Raw genomic sequence first — 13,999 nt, 5'->3', positions numbered from 1 at the left:
TTTATCTGATGAGAGAGTAATTTAAGTATACAAAATTTTTCAAATTTATTAATAAATTAATAATAAAAATAAATAAAAATTAGTAAATATCATTTTTAATTAATGTAATAAAAATATAAATATATTTTAATGTAATCTTAAAATATAAAAAAATATTTTAATTATTTAAAATAAATTTAACAGTAAAATTAAATAAAAATTAAAAGATGTTTTTTTAATTAAAGAGAGCTAAAGCTTAAAACAAATAGTAATTATGATCATATTTCTATAATTTTTGTATAAAGAATAATTGTTATCATATTTTTATAATTTTTTTAATTAATTAAAATATTTATAGATTTTTAGAACTATATTAAAATATTTTTAATTAAAAAATAATTAACTATTAATTGATTAAATAGTGATAAAATTACAAATTAATGCATTTATTATTCAGAACAAAGCAATAACATGATGCATTTTACAGATGTTTAACTGCCGAATCAAAATTAGGATAAGTTGATAAACTACTTGTAATTAATTTTATTTAAATAAAGAGTGTAATAATTTTAAAGAAATTAAATTTGAAAAAATATCTCTGAAAGATTTTCTTTTATAAGTAGAGGTTTAGTCGTAGAGCATGCTGCTAAAGTCTCTAACGTGAAACGTGTCAGGCTAGACAACAGGTAGGGTCCAGGTGTTGGGTGGATCATCGACACGTGGAATTTAGTAAACAAGCCTCGCCTCAGATATTCTACAGGCGTTCCCCGTGGATGGGGACTCGTGGGCCCAAGAATGTCAATGTCACTAATGGGTACGTAATGGAGTTTGATTGGGCCACAACGCCTTGAGGAATAACGTTTGGAATTTTAAAAAAATTGTCTACTCATTCTCGTATTTACTTGAGGGCGACACGTGTTCCATACTTTAATTGCGATATCATTTTACTTTTTTTTTTTTTCCCTAACAAAAATTAGAATTGATCGTTCGTTTTTATAGTAATTATATTTGATATAAATTCATCACCATATAATAAATTATATATTTTATTCAAAATTTTACATATTTATTTGAATGATTTTTTTATTATAAAAAAATTACATATTAAAAAAAAATCAATAATAACACTATGGAATTTCACAAATACGAAATAACAAATAGCTCAAAAAAATTACAACGTAGTCTCACATAAGCCTATAAGCAGAAGCATAACAACTCATTCCAATAACTCAACAATCTCGTAGCCCGTTAACGAATGTTTTGAAAAAGCTCACCATCAAAATAACAATAATAATAATAATAATAATAATAATAAAACTATACAAGTCTACTGCCACAAACATCATTATCTAAAGGTAAAGGAGCTTGATGGCCACAGCACCGATTTGAAACAAATTGCAAGCAGGTTCGCCACTTTATCTTTCGATAATTTTATTTGGATTGATGAAAAAAAAAAAGACAAATTTAAAAGATAATTTTAAAAAAAAATCCTTGTTTTATTTTTTTATTGCTCATAATTTACGCAAACATACTATAAAATTCACATTATGAGAAAACACTATTTTAATAGTTATAAAAAGTTTATTTTTTTAACCTTTTATTAATTTTAATGAATTATTATACTTAATATAAAGCTTAGAAATATGAGGAATATTGATGAACTTTCATATTATTAATTAAAAAATTAAATGTATCAATTATATTATTTATTTTCTTCTTCAGTCCTTTATTTAAAAAATAAAATGCTATATAAAAATTCTCAATATTACATATCACATTTATTTGATTTTATTTAGTGCAAATAATAATATATATATGAATTCTAAAATTTCGAGTTCCATCAATATGTATAATTTGCCCATTTATTTTAAATGCTATGAGCATTGTTAAAAAAGAAAGAATGCAACCAATTAAAATTAAGGAATCATTGTAATAAATTGAGTAAATTCGTTTTACATTTAAGAATTCTTTTATAATTTTTTTTGTTTTTTTAACGATTGAAAGTTACACAATTAGATTTTTAGAAATATAAACATATATATAAAAACGAACACTTCAAAATTTAAAGTTTAAAAGCCATGGGAGAGATGGTGGAACAAGGGAGGACCACATGCGTGTGAGAAAAGAAAGGACCTGTTATTGGTCGTGGAGAACTGTAATTGGGCCACGTAGTTTCTGAATAAAAAGGCTTACACGTGTCCAGAAAATGAAGCAGAGAGCTAATAATCTAACGGTGGAGATGTGTTTGATTGGAAAAAGGAGGGCAGTACGTCACGCCACAGAGAGTACCAACTGCCCGTGACGGTGACGGGCAGGCAGCCCGTGCCGACCATACTCCGCTCTCTTATTAAACCAGAAAAAAAGAAGCAGAAAGTGTTTTTCGTTCGTTTTAGATTACAGATTACAGGCTCCTTAGCACGCACCCGCCCATCACCCACCAGTCCAATCCTCCATGGCGGAAGCAGTCTCTCGCTCTTTTCAAGCTCTCGCTTAAACAAGCGGGGCCTTCTCTTGATTCCAGTTTCAAAAAGAAAACTTGAAGAAAGGGAAGATTTTTATCATAGTCTTGGTTTAGATGGCTTGTGACTAATAGGTTAAACAAGAATCGTTACTGAGTACGGGAAGTACAACAAGTTGCTGAAGATCTTGAGTTAATAAGGAGTGTATTTTCTTTTTTAATGGCTGGGATATGTTGCGAAGTGGTGAGTGACGGTGAAGCATCGACTCAGAGTGAAGGGAGTTCGAGAGAGGCTAGGCGGAGGAGAATGGAGATCAGACGGCTTAAATTCGTGACAAATGTTGCTCCGGCCTCGCCCGAGACTGAGGAAAGTAATAAACGCCGGAAAATAGAAGTTCACACGGCATCATTACCTGCTTCTCGCGGGGACAACTGTGAGGATACGGTTGTGGAAAACCAAGATAAAAGAATCGAACTAAAGGTTGAAAATGGAAAATCGGAGGGTAAAGAAATTATAAATTCGAGCAAGTCTTTGAATCTGTTTCGAAGTCGTTCCATTTCATCACCTGCCATAGATCCAGACTTCTTTCCTAAGTACGGTGTTGCTTCCGTGTGTGGAAGGAGAAGAGATATGGAAGATGCAGTGACAATTTGCCCATCTTTCTGTAGCGTGGGCAAAAAATCTACCACCGATTTGCACTATTTTGGCGTCTACGATGGCCACGGTTGCTCTCACGTATGTCACCTGCCCATGTTTGTGCTAAATTGTGTGTTCCAGTTCTAGGGATGATAAAGATTGAATCTTTTTTGTCCCCTATTATTTTTCAGGTGGCGTTCAGGTGCAAGGAGAGATTGCATAAGCTGGTGGAGGAGGAATTGCAGGAGAGCAAGGAAGCAATAGCAGTGACAGCTGCTGCAAAATGGAAAACGGCGATGGTGAGGAGTTTCTGGCGGATGGACAGGGAGGTGATAGCTTGGAATAAAGGGGTCGTTGGTGCTAGTTGTAGGTGTGAGATGCAAACCCCAGAATGCGACGCTGTTGGATCTACCGCCGTGGTTGCAATCGTCACACCTGTTGAGATCATCGTAGCCAACTGCGGAGATTCTAGAGCCGTCTTGTGCCGTAACGGCAAATCCATCCCCCTCTCTACTGATCACAAGGTTCTTGCTCATCTTTATTATCCCAAATGCTACAGAATTTTAAAATAGTGATCAAAGCTAGCTAAACCAGTCTTTTACGCGGGTTGGTAAAGGAATGGGCTTTTTTCGGTTTTTTTATTTTCATACCAACCAAACAAGTGAATGCAATGTGTGTACTTGTTCTTAAAATTTTCGGATTTTTTTTTATTAACATGGATATTCTCGGGATATGTTGTGACAGCCGGACCGTCCAGATGAGTTGAAGCGAATACAAGCCGCCGGTGGGCGTGTAATATACTGGGACGGGCCGCGGGTTCTTGGAGTTCTGGCGATGTCTCGAGCCATAGGTACTTAATTTTTTGTATAAAAAGGTCGCCATTTCTAGTGTGGGATATCTCACAAATTTTTTTTATAATAATCCGCTTAGGTGATAACTATCTAAAGCCTTACGTGAGCTGCGAGCCGGAGGTGACGATAACGGAACGGACGGTGGAGGACGATTGCTTGATAATAGCCAGCGACGGGCTTTGGGACGTGGTGTCGAACGAGACAGCATGTGGGGTGGCGCGTATGTGTTTGAGAGGGATAGTGCCGGGGCCGCAGTTGTGTTCTCCGGCAGAGAATGAGGTGGTGGGCTGTGGTAGTGGCATCAGCAGCGGTTGCGGGGAAATGTCGGACCAGGCATGCTGGGATGCGTCGATGTTGCTGACGAAGTTGGCTCTGGCCAGGCACACTGCTGACAATGTGAGCGTGGTTGTGGTGGATCTTAGGAAAGGCACGTAGCCATGACCTTATATTTTCTTTTTCTTTTTCTTTTTGAATCCTTGAAATGTTTGGGTAGAGACGGTCGCGTGTAGGCTTTCATTTACGGATGATGAAGGAAAAGTGCAAAGAAATGGGGGATGGAAATGAAATTTGGAGTAAGGAGAGTGAAAAGCTTCTTGTCCGCCTCTCAATGAAAATCAGTTTTTTCATATGGTAATAAGTATGGTTCTTTTTTTTTTTTTCTTTTTATCACTCATTTCTATTGTGGAGTTATTTAATTATTTTGCAAATGAGGTTTATTTTTTTAATAAATAATTAAAAAAAAAATCGTTCGTTGAGTCTATTGTAAAACTATTTAATTAAAAATATATATTTTATAACATTAAATTGTTTAATTTTTTCTGTTGAAGACACGGAGTCAATTTGTGTTGTTTTAATTTTATAATTTTTATTAGGAAAAGATTCCTAATTGAAGGATTCGGACGTTTTAATATAGTTTATAAATAAAAAACCGACGTTTTAAAATGGTTTTTAAATAAAAAAAATTAAATGAGTTTGGATTAAATAGTAAAATTTTTATATGACATTAGAGAAGAGTGAGTTTATAAAATTGATTTTAGTATAATAGTGAATTAGTGAATCCTTAAAAGTTTAGGGATTTGTTGATAATTCCTTTTTATAAAAAAATTTAAATTGAACTTTGTTTTCAGTTGATATAAAAGAAACTTGGGAGGTGAAATTTACTTGAATGGAAAAGGAAAGTTAAAAGAGTTCTTAGTTTTCTTTTCTTTTCTTATAGTTGATTCATTTTGTTAAATAAAATGAAATATTATTAAGTTCCCAACTGTATAATTTTATTTCGCTTTTATTTTAACTTCAAGTGCTACATGAATTTTGGGCGTAAAATCATTCATCTAATGAATTTCTAGATTGAAAAATAAAATGAACATTGTATGAGTTGAATTCCTGATAATTACATATATGCAGCGTTTTGAATGATCAGTTACAAAGTTAATTTTTCAGCTTTTAGATTTAGAAGGTTTGCTCAATATGGTTTTTAAATTAATTTTTCAAGATTAATATGATCATTTGGCCTTTGTATGTAAAGAGTTGCATTAAATAATTTCTCATATAAGGATGGCAGGCTGCTATATTACTTTATTAATCATTTGATTACTTGAAAATTTTAAATTTTATTAATTATTTTTTTTAAAATTTGTTTTGTAAGTTAACGTGCAAGAGCTAATCTTTACAAGTTAAATATCCTTAATGGGCAGGTATATATGCAATTAAGATTTGTTTCTCAAAGTAGAAATTTGAATGGTAAGACAAATATTGGGTAAAAGCTGAACAATGGAAAAGGAATAAATGAAAGGGGAGATTAGGAACGTAAGCTATATTCTAAGGGAAAAGAATAAAAATATTTGAAATGAAAGAATTGATTATCATAAATAACAAAGAGAAGAAATGTTTATAAATGGATATATTTGATTAAAGAATTAGGTTTAAAGGTAATAAGAAGGGAGAAGAAGCATAGTGAAACAAAACAAATCTGGCAATGGGGCCAAGAAGGATTTGCAAGTTATAAAAGGGAAACAAAGATGCCCCCCTTAAAACTTGTATACTAATTTGTATCTTTGGGATTGACAACACAGCACCAATTATTTTAATTAATGGTTGGAGAATTTGACACATGGATTTGCAACCCATTGGAATTCGCTGTTTTCTTTCCCCTTGGAAAAGTTGGTGCGCAATTGCAAGTGAGAGGAAGACATGGCTATTGCAATTTCTAATTATCGATAATAGGAGCACTGGTTCTGAATAAACTACATAAATTTATACAACTACCACAAGAATAATTAAACTCTTAGCGAGATTTGTATTTTCAAAATATATAAACAAAGTTATGGGCCTATAAGGGTAATGGTGATGTTCATTAGTTTGTTGAGCCTTGAAAAAAATCTGAAAGAAAGTAGTTCTCGAGAATTGACAATTCCGTTCTGTGCTATTGGTGGTCAGGTTACATATGAGTAGGGGCCACCTAGCCTCAATTGCTCGAAAGGACTCGAGTTTGTACGAGTTTTTTGTATAAGGTAGTTTAATTGGATTAGCAAAAACAAATTATCTTTTTTTATAATAAAAAATAAAATTTAATAAAGTTAAAAGAAATAAACTATTTCCGCAAGTTAAAAAAAACTCTCAACTTCCTAGTTAAGAAAAAATTGTCACTTAACAACTAAAATTTTAATGGATTAAAATTTTTTTAATTGAGTTGCCTAACTAAATAATTTAATTAATTAACTTAATATATATATGCTCTAATTTCACATAATTTATTTAATTTTACTTCCATAAAATCCTGAAAGAACTAAACTGAGGGTTGTTTCATTTACCTTGTTTATCAAGGTTATTTTTACACAAATGATGAGAGGAACTCCCAATTTACGGAGATAAAGGCATAAAGCAAAATATTAAGAGAAATACAAAATCCCCCGACGTCTGGCTCCAAAAAGTATAATAACATTCCCACTGACCCATCAAGTCCACTCAATTAGCTGGGTCCTTTTCAGACCTTAAATTATCAAGAAAAAAAGCATATGCAAGACGGTCTAAATAAAATTAGGCTCCTGCATAGGATGGAAAGAAAGAAGGGATGCACCATTTGAGAATAGAAGCTTAAAATGGGAAAGCAATTTCATTCAATCAACGGAACAGGACATAGAATGTCCAATGAAAGCTTTCCACTGATCCACACTACCACATGCTGTAACATGAACACATCAACTAAAACAAAAAGCCCGGTTGCACACAAGAAAAAGGCCTAAGGCAGGGGAGAAAGAACTTCCATTATATCTGGAACCCATTTTCTGATGTCAAGCTAATATAGAAAGAATCTTCTCTAACATTACATTTGCTTGCTACCATCTTCAACTTCAGTACTCTTCAGCGCCTTCAATTTTCTGTAACCCTTATCGGTGCCAAAAACCCTGATATTAAACAGAAAGAGCCATCAAATCACGGTCAATACTCTATATTATTTTCAACTTTTGCTGGAGAATGAAAAATGGAAATTGAGAACTTCTATTGAGAAAAAAAAAAAAGGATTAAAAGCACGTCTAATTCTTTAAGACCGCATTCAATTATGCTTCTTAATTCTTAAGTCCACCAGATTGTAGTGACAAATGCTAATGGGCCTTCTCTAACCACAACTTTGTGATAGAGAAAGGAGAAAATCCTTCTACAATCATAGAGCTTGAAAAAGAGCTCTTGAAAAGGACGCGTGAGAACTGATTCACCTACATTTAACTGCTTTTAGATTTCTACTTTGTATATCCGTAGTTATCATGTGTAGAATAATATAAGTAAACAAAATCCAACAATGTATAGAGGCTGTCCTTCTAATTTCTAAACTGATTCCATCTCTTTCAACCACAAAATTCCAACAAGTTAAAGCTGCAATTTAGGTTCGCATGCATAAATAAAATGATGAATTTACATTCTAACCACAAGACAGAGAACTCTAAGCAACAGAATCCAATTAACTCACCAGTCCATATAGACAAAAGTAGATGAGTAGTTTCCAGATTTAGTATATAGCAAGCGGTGGTGATAGTCATGGAAATCAGCACTGAGATTTTATGAAGGAAAAATATCAGATACAACAATAAAAAATAGGCATTAAACAAACAGCTTCAAGGTAATCATACCAGCAAGAAAAAAAAAACTCACCCCCCATACAGAGGTATAAAGTTGGAAAGGCTCCATGGGAAATGGTAACCACAGTGTGCTTCAACAGTCTCCAGAACTCTCAGAACCATCCATAACCACAAAGTTATGAGGTGGGGGCCAGTGATGGCTGGACCAATAATAGTAGCAAATCCAAGGAACAGTATTTCAGCAGGGTGAGCATATTCAGATGTCAGTCCAAATGGTGTAGCATATCTGCACAAGTATTATCCAGTAAATGCATCCCAAAAGCAACATGTAGATGACATTGCTAAAACCTAAGTGTGGATGACTGGATGTTAATGATCTCACTTACTCATGGTGGACACTGTGCACATTCTTATACAGCCACTTTGTATGCAGAATCCGATGACCCCAGTAGAATACAAAATCTTCGAGGATGAAGTAGAATATTATCTGCACAAGAACTACTTTCCTGCATAAGCAAAACCAGAATCTATGATTCAGAGGAAATAACAATAGCTAAAGGAGAGATGTTTACATATAAGTTACCCAAAAAGGTAACATGTATCTATAGCAATTATAGCACCACAGACAGTAAACATGCAAGTGAAAATAAGCTTTAGTATATAAAGAACCTGAAAATACCAGGACGGCAATGGAAGACTACTTCGCATGCCCATGTATTTGAATACAGGGTATGAAAAAAGCATAACTGGTAGATTGACACCAAAATGATATAAAAGTAGGCGAGTAATGCATTTCTCCTGTGCTGCAGGACTGTTGTTTTTGGTCTGCACGGAACAAGCAACTAGTAATGACATCATGAGACCCAAAGGAAACAAAGAAAATGAAGCAGCCTGTTTGATTATGCAATTAAGCATCAAGAATGGCATCTAGAAAATGTATAACCATAATGACTAGTTATGCTAGGTTTGAGGGGAAGAACTGTAGGTTTCCCTTGAAGCATCCGGAACTTTTGTGCATATAAGTGGTCAAAAGTTCTAACAGATCATGAATCTATAACCAGGCATGAACTTTATGGATAAAATAAGCATTGAATTGTGAGAGCAAGCTGTCCAGTTTAATCAGACAATGAAACCCTATCCCAACATATTGATTGGCTTCGCAAATTTTCAAAGAAAGTAGCAGCATACAACTAATTGCTTAGACAAGCTAGGAAACTAACAGCATTGCCATAGCAATAATGAAAGCAGAAAAGGGTAAACCTGAATCTTGTACTTGCTCAGCCAACCTGCCCTTTCAATAAATATAAAGGGAAGTCCGGATAAGAAGAAGACACTTTCATGAAGAAAAAAGCTTCCCAGACATGCCAGCTGAAAATCACTGAAATGTGTAATCAAATACTGCACACACATACACAAAAGAAAAAAGAACCATTATTTTTCATATTGTTAAGAATAATAAAAGCATGAATAGGACTGAAAGCTGAAACAGATTTAACAACCGAAGACCACTGACCAAATGGAATTAATAATATGATATGTTAGAATTCACATAAAAAAATAGCAAAACCAAAAGAAATTAAATAGTTTGGTACAATTCACCGACATTGTTGGAACATGGGAATCTTATTAAAAAGGTAATCCTCACTGAATTGTCATTCTAATTAGATTTTATTAGCCTATTCCGCAAGTGATGGAATATAATGGATGCTTATACATGTAATGCTCATTTCATCAGGAGATGTATAACAATTAACTGATTATATTACAACAAAAACATCAAAAGCATACTTAAATACATTTTATGGTTCATAATCATAATTATTGTACATTTTCAAGCAATGTAAAGTTAAAATTACAGTTTCACACCTCTCTGTTCTTTTGAAAGCAGATGACTTCTTTTCACTAATGCAATGTACAAATAATATTGAATGCACCATAACTGTATTTTGTTAAAATTCAAATAAAATTCAATTTTCGCTTCATCGTTCTGTCCATCAAATTCAGTATACACTTTCGTAAAATAATTGCAACTAATTTTTTTTAAGGACGGTAAATTGCGTTAAACTCCACTCCATTCTACTGCTTATCTAACTATGCAATTCATTCCGTTCTATTACATTAAAGCATGTCAAGCATCAGCTGACAGCTCCAAACTTAACACTCAGCGTGCTGAAATAATAGAATCAACCAGATGTTTCACCCAACAAACCACACAACAAGAGGCAACCAAAAGAAAGTTCAAAAAAAAGGGAGAAACAACAAAAACTTAGAACATGAGGAATAACGTTTCAGATTCTTAATTAATTAAGAACTACTTCAGATTCCTAATTAACCATGAGCAGTAACCTAATGGTTAAAAAAATTGATAAAGGAAAAAATCAAGCATATATTTCCTAACAAAGATCTCATAATGAGATACGCATGATAATGCTCCAAATCTTCACGAGCAAACAATGAGTTGAATAAAAATTCATCCACAACAAGTACAAAATAATAACAATAATAACAAGTACTCCTAGAATTAACTACTCGCAGTGAACAAAAAGATCTGCTTCACATTTCCCTAAAACCATGCAGCAGGAAACTCGAATCCTCGAAACATGAAAAATCAACAGAAAAATTGGCATCAATAGACGTAAAAAACAAAGAGGCACAGATCCAAGGAGCTGGAGAAATGAGGAAGAAATACGACAAATCTAAGATTAATCGTTACAGAGAAGGTAGAATAAGGGAGGAAGAGAGGAGTTACCAGCCAGCTAGCATGGACGAAGGAAGCCATGGGCAAATTGGCAATGGCAAAGCAGAAAAAGAAGCGATAGTAAGAGTGAGGCTTTACGAAGCAGAAACAGAGCCACGAGATGAATGAGACGCACTGACAGCGCGAAAGGGAATCTGGGCTTTATTATATAATTTCCCCGCTTTGGGCCTTCTCTGCACTAAACATTCATTCAGTCTTACACTCGTGCCTCCCTCGGTCAAATCTTTTTCTGCTGTTAAAAAAAAAAAGTTTATTATCGACGTGGCTTCAACCATATTTGTACTTTGTGGAATATATTTATTGATTATTTTATATATATCAAATATTAATTTTTGTACATAATATAATGTTACTAATATTATTATTTTAAATTTAGTTAATGAAATACGAATTTTTATTATTATAATGTCAAATCATTATTATTTTATTCATATTTAAGTAAATAAAAAATTATAATAAAAAAAATTAAAAAATATATTATTTTATTACCATAAATGAAATATTATATATGGTAGTATAATAAAATTTTTGGTTTTATTAGCAAACACTTACTATTTAATACAATTATTATTATCCATATATATATAATATAGATTATTATTGTTCAATTATAATAAAAAATGGTTTGTAAAATAAACTTTTATCATAATGCAATACAAATTTAAAAAGTAATACTTTTATAATTTTATTTTACTTTAAATTATTGATTTTCAACAATAAAATTATATATAATCAATTATAATTTTAAGGATATGGTTAATTTTTCAGTATATTGAAAATTTTATTAGTGATTATTTTATTTATAATTTTATTTTTATATAATAAAGAAAAAAAATTATTTACAAAGCTTTACTATTATTAAAACAATTTCAATTTTTTTGTTTTGATAGTATTAGAATTTTAATTTACAAGTAAAATGTAATATATTAAAGCTGTTTGTGAAATTTGACTGCTTAAATTAAATACATATACATAGAATTTACAAAAGTTAGTTATTGTATACATTATTATTATTAATATAAACGTACAGCTAATTAAATTCAGTCTCTTATGTCACGTCCCTTGCCAGTGGGCTCCGAGGATGCTCCCCATACATCCACGGTGCCTAGAACAAGGGGGCATAACACTTATCATCACAATACCAAATCATTAAAACTGTAACTTATATCTAACTAAATACAAATATTTTATGAAATAAAATTTAAAAAATTTGGTATTTTATTTAAAATTATTATTGGAAAAGAAATATTGTAGATATGGTAGTAAAATACAGTTTTCCTATTTTATTCACTAGTATTTATTATTCAATACAATTATTATTATTAACATGTATTTTTTTTCCATAAATTGCTATTGTTCAATTATTTTATTTATAATTTTATTTTAATATAATAAAAAGTATTATTTATGAAGCTTTACTCTTATTAAAAAAAATTAATTTGTTTATTTTGATTTTTTATTTTAATAGCATTAGAATTTTAATTATTATAAGTAAAATGTAATATATATGAGCTATTTGAAGGTAATGAAATTTGAACGCTTAAATTAACTAAATATACTTAGCATTTTCAATTTTAGCTAATTTTTATTTTATTATTTTTATTATTAGTATAAGCATAGCCGATTAAATTCAGTCTTTTATCATGAGAATACCAAATCATTATTAATGAAATTTATATTTTATTAAATAGAAATATTTTAATGAATTAGAATTATAAATTATAGTATTTTATTTAAATTTATTATTATAAATAAATATTGTAAATATAGTGGTAGAATATATTTTTTTGATTTTATTCCCTAATATTTATTATTCAATACAATAATTATTAACATATATTATTGCTATTGTTTAATTATAATAAAGATTGTAAGTAAATTAAACTTTCATCATAATGTAATAAAAATTTTCAAATTTTATGGTTTTATTTTATTGAAATTATTGATTAATAAATTGACTTATTTTTTAACGTATGAAAAATATAAAGAGGATACTCTCTAGAGTTATCCAGCATCAAGCCATGGAAATAACATCCATAGAGCAAAAGAAACAAATCAAAACCGTAGTGAAGCACAAAGGGATGACCCACATCTTCCATATCAGATTGAAACTGCTAAGACATGCAAAACAAATTTGAGTTCTGGGATGAATCATTGCCTCCATGATCCACCAATCAAACAACACTGAAAACCCCAACTAAACAGCCATAAAACCTCTCATACTGGACAGGAAGAGAAGCGGCCTTTCATGCCTTTGAAAAGCAGAGAAAGGCCAACATGAGCAGCAGATTACATAGACTCGACTCTAACCCTCTGCTTGGATACTTAGCTGAAAAAGGAAAATGAAGAGAAATTAAAGAGGAAGAATGAAGAGAAAAATCACTAAAAAAATTCTATTTTTTTAGATTTTTATAATTATATCCTATATTAATTTAATTAGTAATCAAACCCTGAACTTCATATATAGTCCCATTAGTATTTGATGAAATTACTACGTCAGCACATTTTCAGGTACAATGAATAAAAATTTAAAAAGTCAAGGTGTAATTATAATTTTTTTAAAATTCGTTACTTTTTATTATTTTATTTACAATTAAAATTTATAATATAAAAAAATATATTATTATTATAATATATTTTTTTAGTTTTACCCATAGTTTAGGTATATTGTCTTATATTAATTCACCTCCTAAATTATTTTTTCTGAAATTTACTCTAAGTATTATTATAGTTTAAAAATATAAATGATTAACAATATAATTGAAAGTAAGGAAAAAAATTAAAACAAGTATAGTTAACAATATTGTTGCAATTGCAATATTTATTAATTTAATGATAAATTAAATTCTATCCTTATAATATACTTTTTTTAAATAGCTTTTTTTATAAAATATTTTTAACTATATTATTAATAGTATACTTTTAATAAAAATAATAATTATAGTAGATTTTAGAAAAAAATAATTTAGAAAGTGAGTTAATTCGAAATTAAATTAATGTAAATTAATATATTCAAATTATTAATAAAACTAAAATAAATATAATAATAATATTAAATATTTTAATTATTATAAACTTTAATTTTAGACAAAATGATAAAAAAAAAACCCTTAAATTTTAAAAAAAATTATAATTATACCTTTGTATTTTAAGTTTTTACCAATTATACTTTAAAATTTGCTAACATGGCAGATAATAGGGCAATTCCACTAGACATGAACAGCAAAAGTAACAACTGGATAC

The 13,999-nt window shown here is 30.6% G+C and overlaps 2 protein-coding genes across 2 annotated transcripts; one reads left to right on the top strand and one right to left on the bottom strand.

Moving 5' to 3' along the window:
- The first annotated feature begins 2,349 nt into the window (after positions 1-2,349).
- LOC110602534 (probable protein phosphatase 2C 24) lies at positions 2,350-4,551 on the top strand. The gene is made up of 4 exons (XM_021740078.2): positions 2,350-3,173; positions 3,266-3,598; positions 3,819-3,924; positions 4,005-4,551. The coding sequence occupies exons 1-4, from the start codon at positions 2,658-2,660 to the stop codon at positions 4,358-4,360; spliced, it is 1,311 nt and encodes a 436-aa protein (XP_021595770.1). The 5' UTR covers positions 2,350-2,657; the 3' UTR covers positions 4,361-4,551.
- A 2,462-nt stretch (positions 4,552-7,013) lies between these two features.
- Positions 7,014-10,904, bottom strand: LOC110606641 (methylsterol monooxygenase 2-2). The gene is made up of 7 exons (XM_021745548.2): positions 10,748-10,904; positions 9,259-9,396; positions 8,678-8,823; positions 8,385-8,504; positions 8,072-8,284; positions 7,890-7,970; positions 7,014-7,329 (listed from the first exon to the last, which is right to left on the bottom strand). Exons 1-7 carry the CDS (start codon positions 10,775-10,777, stop codon positions 7,248-7,250), a joined length of 810 nt encoding a protein of 269 aa, XP_021601240.1. The 5' UTR covers positions 10,778-10,904; the 3' UTR covers positions 7,014-7,247.
- Between the last annotated feature and the right edge of the window lie 3,095 nt (positions 10,905-13,999).

Source organism: Manihot esculenta, chromosome 2, assembly GCF_001659605.2.
Source record: "Manihot esculenta cultivar AM560-2 chromosome 2, M.esculenta_v8, whole genome shotgun sequence".
Classification (NCBI taxonomy): domain Eukaryota; kingdom Viridiplantae; phylum Streptophyta; class Magnoliopsida; order Malpighiales; family Euphorbiaceae; genus Manihot; species Manihot esculenta.
The sequence above is the reverse complement of the archived record's forward strand: the minus strand, read 5'-3'. Positions and strand labels throughout refer to the sequence as shown.